This window comes from Lagopus leucura, unplaced genomic scaffold (assembly GCF_019238085.1).
Source record: "Lagopus leucura isolate 7727_CA_CO unplaced genomic scaffold, USGS_WTPT01 Super-Scaffold_100002, whole genome shotgun sequence".
Taxonomy (NCBI): domain Eukaryota; kingdom Metazoa; phylum Chordata; class Aves; order Galliformes; family Phasianidae; genus Lagopus; species Lagopus leucura.
Window position 1 is genome coordinate 69,961,982 of NW_024962263.1, and position 10,302 is coordinate 69,972,283.

The 10,302-nt window shown below is 48.0% G+C and overlaps 1 protein-coding gene across 1 annotated transcript; it reads left to right on the top strand.

Moving 5' to 3' along the window:
* The first annotated feature begins 4,135 nt into the window (after nt 1-4,135).
* Nucleotides 4,136-5,620, top strand: KCNS2 (potassium voltage-gated channel modifier subfamily S member 2). The gene has a single exon (XM_042870087.1). The coding sequence runs from the start codon at nt 4,151-4,153 to the stop codon at nt 5,582-5,584; it is 1,434 nt and encodes a 477-aa protein (XP_042726021.1). The 5' UTR covers nt 4,136-4,150; the 3' UTR covers nt 5,585-5,620.
* The last annotated feature ends 4,682 nt before the right edge of the window (nt 5,621-10,302 follow it).

Below are 10,302 nucleotides of genomic sequence, written 5' to 3' on the forward strand. Positions count from 1 at the left end.
TATCTATCGATCTTAAACTAACACATTAAGACTCTGGGATTTTCCAACCCATCTGGTGCAAAAGGAAGCGGTCAGCACGAATGTGAGTTTGAGTCTGGCTCCAGCCAAAGGGGGACCTTCCAGTAAGCGTTACGTGCAGACTTTCCACCTCCAGCCTAATGAGGTTTGTGGCCTCAACTCCAAAGCGAGCCTACCCACCAGTGGAAGTGCTGATTAAACCACTGAGCTGGGTCCAATCTCCTCATTTAGATCCTATTCAATATTTCATTAATGCTGCAGATGCAGCACTAGCAGGAGAAGCAAATTCACTTCTCCCAAAGCTGGCGAGGCTCTGCAGACACCGGTGCCGCATCTGCATCAGTGTGGGTGAGTGTTATGTGGGCCAGTGCCCACATCCTCTCTCAGTTCGGGTCATAGGGCTATGGCCATGGGAAGCACACTCTAGCTGATATGCATTCATGGCCAGGCAGCTGCATGTAGTCCGGGTCATTAGATACCACTGGCACCTTCTCAGGCTCCTTAATTAACATGGTGCCATGTGAACCAACAGAACTAACTCTGTATCTTTCACACGGTCTCGGAGTCACAAGCACAGCCAGCACACCCCGTGTAATGTTGCCCTAAAGTGATATTAGTCACCCATCTACCTCCCACTCCAACAGGCAATTCCCTAGCAGCAGAAAAATGCCCTGTCTGATTCCCTCTGGCAGACCAAAGCGGCTCATTTCCCCTGGATTCCACCACTATGGGGGTGTCTGCAGCAACGTGCCCTGTGCTCACCATCAGAAAATGCAAAAGCGCTGTGTCTGTGATCATGCATCCATGGAGCAGAATGATGCCTTGCAGAAACATTCAGATGAGTTTTGGATTAGTACCTTGGGCACTAGAGGCATTTTAACCTTATTAGGACAATGCTCTGGCTGAAGCAATTAGCCCTAATTACAGGAGCAGTTATACTGGACTTGGAGGAGTTGTATTCTCGTAGCTACATGTTTTGCACTTTGAGTTATCTCTGTAGAAATTCCACTGTGTCCTTTGATGAGAAAATGCATAAAGATCCCAGGTTAGAGAGTGACCAGTGACCCTTCCAGGGTAAAGATAACAGAAATGGATAAATCCAATTTCCAAAATGAATATGAGGCTGCCTATGATTTCTTCTTAGACAAGCGGCTTAACAGGAAAGGAAAATCTTCTGAGTGTATCTCCACTTCGTTTCTTTCAAAGCAGCATGGGGGGGGGGGCGAAATCTAATTTAAGAATAGGAAAGAAAAGTAATGAAATATACATCTTCCACAAATTTGCAGTGTTCCAAGCCCCTGCTTGGGTACCTAGGATGGTGCAGAGCTGGTGAAAGCACACTGCCTGATGCACTGTCAGCTGCAGCTCACCGTTCCTCACTATGACACCGAGAAACATGAGTTAATTTTGTTTTGTTCTCATTTTGAGTGAGAAATCAAAGCAGAGATGTTCTGTGACGTAGCCAAGCCCTGAGGATTATGGGGGGATCTCCAGAAGAAAGCCCAGCAGGGGTGTCCACAGCCTTTGTCCTGCCATCCCTGCCCCAAGCAACAGGAAGAGCATCTCCAGGACTGCGTCCATCAGCCCCAAGAAAACGGGGCTGCAACGGGCTGCCACAGGAGCTGCTCTGGAGTTGAGAAACACAGGGGGTCTATAAGGCAAAGGGAGGCTGTAGGACAGCCTTCCTCCAATGCCCTTGCAGCAGGAAAGCTGAGCAAGAGCAAACCTCAAGGGGATTGTTCAGTCTGGAGAAGAGAAGGCTCAGGGGTGACCTTACCGCACTCTACAAATGCCTGACAGGAGGTTGTGGCAAGGTGGGGGTCGGTCTCTTCTCCCATGTAATTAGTGATAGGACTAGAGGGAACAGCCTCAAGTTGCACCCAGGGAGATTCAGGCTGGATATTAGGAAATACTTCTCCGAGAGAGTGATCAGGTGCTAGAATGGGCTGCTCAGGGAGGTGGTGGAGCCGCTGTCCCTGGAAGTATTCAAGAAACATTTAGATATTGTACTGAGGGACATGGCTTAGTGGGGAATATTGTTGATGGGTTAACAGTTGAACTGGATGATCTTAGAGGTCTTTTTCAACCTTGGTGATTCTATGATTCTATGATTCTAAGAGAAGGGCAGCACCTGGAGGAAGAAACACACTCAGGTGCTGCAGGGCTGTGGCCCATGGGCAGCGCTAGAGGTGTCCCAGGAGGTGCAGGGGCTCCGACCACGCAGCAACAGCACTTGTGGGAGCTGAGCCTTGAGAACAGAAGACTGAGAGGTGCCTGATCCAGGTCTATAAATGTCTAAGATGTTGGGGGCAGAATGGCGAGGCCGGACTCTTTTCAGTGGTGAGTGGAGACAGGACAAGGGGAAACGGCTGGAAACTGCAGCATAGGAAGTTCTGCACAAATGTGCGCAAGAACTTCTTTACAGTGAGGTGACGGAGCACTGGAACAGGCTGCCCAGGGAGGTGGTGGAGTCTCCTTCTCTGGAGATGTTCAAGACCTGCCTGGATGCCTACTTGTGTGACCTGGTGTAAGGAACCTGCTTTGGCAGGGGACTCGATGATCTCCGGAGGTCCCTTCCAATCCCTACAATTCTGTGATTCTGTGATTCTGATGGGGTGCTCACAGCACCTTGCTGGGATGTCTGAGCAGCACCTGAAGACCCGGCTGCTGGCAGGCATCAGGGCTTATTTATTGCAGGGCTGTGTTAAGGAATGACTCAGGCTGGAAGGGATATGAAAGGTCATCTAATTCCAGCCCCCTGCCGTGAGCAGGGTTGCCCGAGGGTCTGAGGAGCAAACTGCGGGTGATGCGCAGGGCTGCGGAGGCTGGGGGCTGGCGGAAGCAGGAGAGGAGCACCACCGCCCCGCATCACCCCTGCAGCCCTGAAAGGTGCGGAGCCTCCCGCGGCCGGGAGCAGGTCGGGCGGGCAGTGACGGAGCTGGCAGGCGGGCGGTGAGCTCCCGGCCTGGGTGTGCCGTGCCGTGCGCTGCCGCCGCCCCCGAGCGCCGCCGGCGCGGCACCTCCCGCGGGAACCTCGGCCTCGTGTCGGGCTCGGAGGGAGGAGGGAGATCGCCTCGCAGCGCGGGCGAAGGAGCTGCCGTCGGCAGCCCCGCAGTTAGCCCTCATCCCGCACCCGAGGTCGGACCCTGCGACCCTCCGGGCGGCCGGGCAGGTGCGCTGCCACCGGGACGGCGTAGGGGAGCCCGGAAGCCCGCTGCCCGTCGGCAGCGGGTGGGGTCTCCGGACGGACCGGCTCTGCGGATCTCCCCTCCCGGCGGGAGAGGCGTCCCGAGGCGGGCGGGGAGCCACCGCCTCCCGGTGCGCGGGGGCAGCAGCTCCACCAGACCCCCCCCGCCGCTGCCCCGCGCCGCCCCCCGCAGGCGGCGGAGCTCGGAGGGGAGCGCGGCCCCGCGGGGGTCGTCGCCATGACGAGCGCGTGTGCCGCCGGCCGCCGCCGCCGCTGAGCCGCCGCTGAGCCGCCGCTGTCCCTTCAGCACCGCGGCCCGCAGGCAGCGGAGCGAGGCGGCGGCGCGGCCACAGGCAGCGGGGATGGCGGCGCGGAGCCGGCGGCCGGCCGGGCGTTGAGAGCAGGTAGGGGAGCGCCGCCCGAGGAAGGGTCCTGGGGAAGGGGGAGAGGACCGGGAGGATGGAGGGCTGGGGGTGGGATGGAGGGAAGGGGAGCGGGGAGCCGGCGGGGAGAGGTGGGAGAAGAGGTACGGCTGGAACAAAGGAGCAGCAGCGGTGTGTGCGGTAGGGAGGGGGAGAGAGAAGAGGGGAAAGGGAGAAAGGGAGGGAAAGGGCAGAGGGAGAGATAAGGGGAGAAAATAAAAGGAAAAAGAGAGATGGAGAGAGAAATGAGAGCGAAAGAGCAGAGAGAAAAAAAAGAGAGAGGAATAGAGAAAGGAAGAATGATAGAAAAGGAGAGAAAGGAAAAGAGAAAGAGAGAGACAAAGAGAAGCAACGAAGGAAGGGAAGGAGGAAGAAAGAAAGAAGGAAGAAAAGAAAGAAAAAGAAAATGAGAATGTCAGTAGGTGAACAGTCTTCGGATTTGCCCATTCTGCTGATGTGCTGATGCTTTGTGCAATTGCATTCTAGGCTTTTATTTCCTACACACCTTTGGAAGGAGGTCACTATGACAGGGCAGAGCCTGAATGCTTTATCTGAGGCGAATTTTGAAGACAATGAGATCAGCATCAACGTTGGAGGTTTTAAGAAAAAGATGAGGTCCAACACATTATTGAGGTTCCCAGAGACCAGACTGGGCAAACTGCTGAGCTGTCACTCGAAGGAATCGATCCTGGAGCTCTGCGATGACTATGATGACACCAAGAATGAGTTTTATTTTGACAGGAACCCTGAACTCTTCCCCTACGTGCTCCACTTTTACAACACTGGCAAGCTCCATGTGATGGGTGAGCTCTGCGTTTTTTCTTTCAGCCAGGAGATTGAGTACTGGGGAATCAATGAGTTCTTTATAGACTCATGCTGCAGCTACAGCTACCACGGGAGGAAAATGGAGCCAGACCAAGAGAAATGGGAGGAACAAAGTGACCAGGAAAGTACCACATCTTCCTTTGATGAGATCTTGGCATTCTACAACGATGCCTCTAAATTTGACAAACAGCCCTTTGGAAACATCAGAAGGCAGCTCTGGCTTGCTTTGGATAACCCTGGCTACTCAGTCTTGAGCCGAATCTTCAGTGTGCTCTCCATCATGGTGGTGCTGGGCTCCATTGTGACCATGTGCCTGAACAGCCTCTCAGATTTCCAGATCATTGACAGCAGCGGGACCCCTGAGGAAGACCCTCGCTTTGAAATCGTGGAGCACTTTGGTATTGCATGGTTCACTTTTGAACTGGTGGCGAGATTTGCAGTAGCTCCTGACTTTTTAAAGTTTTTCCAGCATGCCCTGAATTTGATTGACCTAATGTCTATCCTACCATTTTATATTACCTTAATTGTCAACTTGGTGGTGGAAAGTAGTCCGACCTTGGCAAATTTAGGCAGGGTTGCACAAGTCCTGAGGCTCATGAGGATCTTTCGCATCTTAAAGCTTGCCAGGCACTCAACGGGTCTTAGGTCCCTTGGAGCCACCCTGAAGTACAGCTACAGAGAGGTAGGGCTCCTTTTACTCTACCTCTCTGTTGGCATCTCCATTTTCTCAGTAGTGGCCTACACCATTGAAAAAGAAGAGAACGAGGGGCTAGCCACCATCCCTGCTTGCTGGTGGTGGGCCACTGTTAGCATGACCACAGTGGGCTACGGGGACGTTGTGCCGGGGAGCACTGCTGGCAAGCTGACGGCATCAGCATGCATCCTAGCCGGCATCCTGGTGGTAGTGCTTCCCATTACACTGATCTTCAATAAATTCTCCCACTTTTATAGGCGTCAGAAGCAGTTAGAGAGTGCCATGAGGAGCTGTGATTTTGGTGATGGCATGAAAGAAGTTCCATCGGTCAACTTAAGGGACTACTATGCCTATAAAGTGAAATCCCTTATGGCTAGCCTTACAAATATGAGCAGGAGTACTCCCAGTGAGCTGAGCCTGAATGATTCACTGCATTAGTGTACAAGTCTGACAGCAGTTTGCATGAGAGCTATCAAGAGCTGTGTTTATAAATGTTTTCCTATTTGTCATCCTTTTTTTTTTTTTTTTTTTTTTTTTTCCTAGAGGGTAATGTTGCTGACACTGCACTAACTTTGCACTTGAGAAACAAAAGAAATTTATATTCTGAGTTGACAGTTTGCACATTCTCATCCTGTTGCATAGGCACTGAATGCTGACTTTTCCATCTGAATATTTCCATTCCCCTGACATTAGTGCTAGCAGTATAGTGATGATTTGTTACTTCGTGCATTTTCTCATTTGAGCAAAGAAATGAACATACCCAAGTGGAATAAAAATTCTCAGCTGTGAAACTAATGATGAACAAAGCACCCACCACCTAAAGCGGTATTTGTAGCAGTTCAGGACCATCTCAAGACAGACATAGGACTTCCAGTGCATTTCACAACTGTTTTCAAAAAAATCACCTGGGAATCACTGACAAGGGACAACTCTTCTCCATCTTTCTGACTGGTAATTTCAATCGTCACATGTCTGAAAGCACCTCCAAGCTTCATATTTCAATGGAAGCTGGGTTACTCTTAAGCACGTGTTAAAAACTGGGTGTTCTTGTTTGGAAATGTTATGTCCAGTAATATTTTTTTAGAAGTTCCTCAGCATAGGCCTACCTCTATTTCCATGACGAGGTCAGTTTCTAGCCCTCCAGAGAAGCCCAGCCTCATTTCTGGTGGCTGTGTGTTCCAAGGCTGCACTGCCACAAGCAACTTGAGGTACGGAGGCCATGGAGGCGTCTCAGGTTCCTGCTTTCGGAGGGGACGTGCACACAGAGTGGTTCCAGTGAAGATACTCTGTATTTCAGTCCATCTAAATGGTTCTGAGATTAGGCACACAAAGATGTGGGTTTTCAGCGATTAGAAGCTCCAGTGGAAAATCTGAATTTGTTTAATGAAGAGAAATATTCCCACATGAAAAGTGCAGGCAGCATTTTAGGAACTGACATTCATATACTGCAAAAAGACTAATTATAAAGATGCCATATGTGACGCTGAGATACAGAGTCTAATTTTATCAGGATAGCTTGAAAGCAGGTGTTGATGGCAGCCAATTCCATTACACTTTTTGCCAAGGAAACTCTAATGAAAAAAAAAAGCCTTGCAAGTCACATTTTCCCTCAGAAAGAAACTCACAAGTAACAGCTGAGAAAGAGTGCAAGGGCCTAAGAAAAGAACACATACAGAAAAAGAGCTTAGTGCTGCATGCGCTGTGGGCAGATCCTCCCACCAGTTCCGTGACGCAGCCGATGCAAACCCTCTCAAGGGCTGGCCTGTACTTTTATTTAAAAAGAGAGAGAGAGCAAATCATCTGGGTTCTCAACAGTAATCATGAATCTGCATAAACTTATTGAGCGATCAGCCTTTTCCCTCATGTAACTGTTCCGAGATCAAACACTTGTAGCCAACAGGCAGATCCAACCCCTTCCTCTCCCAGCACCTCTGTTGCTGTGTGCTGTAATATCCCGCTGGCACTCAGAGGGCACAGCTGCATTTCTTTTCAAATCCATCGCCTTTTCCACCCCATTTACTACATATGTAGTAAATATACATATGCGTAGCAACTGATTGTTTCTCGTTTTAACTTGAGAAGACTAGAAAGGTCCAGAAAATACATTCAAACACATTGCAACTGAAACTGAAATACCACAGCTAAAATTGCCTTGTTTGGAAGCCCATGTTTGTGTACTGCAACAAGGGGTGGTACCTAAACTAAAGCAGCCACAGTAGCAGAATGAAGCAAATATGGTAAGGATATGTCCTCTTTCAGACTATCAAGGGTTGCCATCTGTATCTTTTGATGGTGATGCTGTATCAGCTCAACCCAGAACCAGAAGGCGGAGCACTCAGGATCAGAGTCCAGTGATCTACCAAAGAACACTCAATAGGAAATACCTTTCCCGCACACAAATGTCCTTTGAATGCTGTTTCCTCAGAGTTGATTTAGGCCACAACCTGAGGAAAACAGGTCCTTCCCAGCCTCATCAGAGCAAAACTCTGAGAGATTTCAGCACAGCATTCACAGATGTCAGATGATGCTCTCTATCTCCAAGCACCAAACAGCCATATACATGGCCCTGAAGACTGACTTAGGCGCTGAATGAGGTATCTGAACTCACAACACTTTTCACTCCTGAGTTACCCAGGGGATTGAAATACCATAAGTGAAAGAAGAAGTGGGCTTGTGTAGCACATTCACAAGCTCCAGTTGAGCTAAACACTGCAGGTGAGGCAGAATCTCCCACTGGTGCCAAGGCCAGTCCAGCTCCCATTAGTTTGGGGCCTGCAGAGAATCTCCCAAGTCGTGGTTTTATCTCAGTTCCACAATCAGCAGATTCACAGAGCTTAAAACCAGTGACTTCCAGGGCAGTTATTGGAAGGGACCTGTAAACTTGCCAAAGAGTCACAAATTCCCTCAGCTGTTATTAGTTTAGCGTTGCAAAGGTTGGATCCAAACTTTACAACACATCATTTCAATAACCTATAGCTTATCTTATGTTCCAGATTTATTATTCATCGAGCTGATGCTCTGTCATTTCTGCAAGTATTGAATGGAATGTGTCCAAATTGCGTTTTACTAAAGAAAATGAAATACCCCAAGGAATTATGACTTTTATTGTACCGGTTGAAAGGAATTTTCGTTATTGCTTTTTTATATAAGTGCTTTGGATCAAAGACACTAAATAAATAAAGTACTGAAATTTAATATGTTCTTATTATCATGACAATGACTCTGTGCAGTACACAGGAATTCCCTTCATAAACTTAACTAGCTCCATGTCAAAAGTAGCCAGCCTTTGCTCCCACTCCCCTGGAATTGCATTCCAGAACCGCGCTGCTCTCCAAGACTTGTTTAACTTTTAGCGTAATTTTACTAACAGCTGCTTTATATGAGGTTTTTCTGATGCCAGGACTCCTCCTCAGTTTAAATAATTCCTTTTCCTCCTAGTGGTTACACGCGCGGTGTATACACAGACAGCAATCAAATGCCATTTCAGGCTTATTTTCAGGGGATGATACCCGCCAGGACTGTTTTAGTTTTCCCTTTTGCTCTGATCATCCTAGGAGATCTAGCCTTATTTTCTGCTTTATTTCTGCTTAGATTTAATCTGTTTGAGCTGGCACTGCACACCACTGTATCCTGAAAGAGATTGCTTTGTCCAGCAGCATTAATATTTGCTTAGGCTATTGGAATTTTTCACTGAGGCAGACGGTAATTATTCCAAGTAATGTTGTCTTAACTCACCAAATATACCCATGTAAGGAAGAATGAGGTGCATCCTTCCTGCCCTTTGATGGAGTAACCAACCTCTATGCCAGGGCTCAGCCCCATAATCATAGGCTCATAGAACTACTGAAGCTGGAAAGACCACTAAGGTCACTCGTCCAACCACCTGCCCATCACCGCCATGCGCACTGACCATATTCCTCAAAGTGCCAAGAATTCTCATCTCTCGTTAAACAGAAAAATGTTTATAGTTTGAAGGAAAATTTCAGTATCTCAGAAGACTTTGCAACTGTAAGAGGTTACATTTTGAGTAATCAATACTTGCTCCAGACTTACAAAATCACTGCTCATCTTCATTTCTATACATCTAAAGGTCAGAATTCAGTTAGAGAACTAATTGGCCACTTTCTCCAGTATCTGAAACATGAAAATTATTGTGGTCAGTGATCTGCTTTCTATGGACACTGAAAAACATTGCATGTGTTCTTCTGCCTTCTGATGGTCACTTTTTTGTAACCAGTGAAGATGCTGCAACTTCTCTCTTCAGGCTGAAAGCTCTGAAGTGGCTTATGAAGAGGATTATGGTAATATTTCAAATCAGGAAATTATCAACTCTTTGAAAGGGTAGATAATAGCAGGACAAGGAGAAATGGTTTTAAGTTGAGGGAGAGAAGATCTAAGTTGGATGGCAGGGGGAAATTCTTTACAGAGAGAGTGGTGAGGTGCTGGAACAGGCTGCCCAGGGCCCCATCCAACCTGGCCTTGAACACCTCCAGGGACGGGGCATCCACAACCTCTCTGGGCAGCCTGGTCTAGTATTAAATGGGGAGGTTGGTGGCCCTGCATGTGGCAGGGGGTTGGAGATTCATGATCCTTGAGGTCCCTTCCAACCCTGGCCATTCTACAATTCTGTGATTCAGTGAAACTTACTTTAGGAATGAGCAAGTATAGAATCTTGATTTCTAGCACAAATCTAGGCTATCATGGAGATTCAGAAACGTCTTTGAGAAGCGATGCTACATTATTTTCTTGAGATGTAAAATCTATATATAGGTTGTGATTAAGCTTTTATATACATTCAGAGTTTGTATTATTGCCTGGTTTATGATTCACATACTTTCATCAGTTGCAAATTCTTTCTGCAGACTATGGTACTCACTTATAAAGCAATGTTTTCTTCACATAATGCAGCACAATCTCCTTCACAGTGCAAACTTCAGAACAATGAACTTTGCATTTAATTTTCCAAAGTTATTCTCCTGTATTTCTTCCTTTTGGTACAATACTTCATGGGATTGCAGGAAACCACAGTATCTGGTGTTCATTCTGCAGCATTTCTTGTCCCCATAGTGTACTGCTCATTCAAGAACTCTGTTTTGTGCCACATTATGGAAATTAAATTCACCAAAAAAGTGCATTAATACAGGGGTTAACAATAA

Bases quoted from the DNA above. Each gene is read 5' to 3' on its own strand.
- KCNS2 (XM_042870087.1), top strand. From the start codon at position 4,151: ATGACAGGGCAGAGCCTGAATGCTTTATCTGAGGCGAATTTTGAAGAC.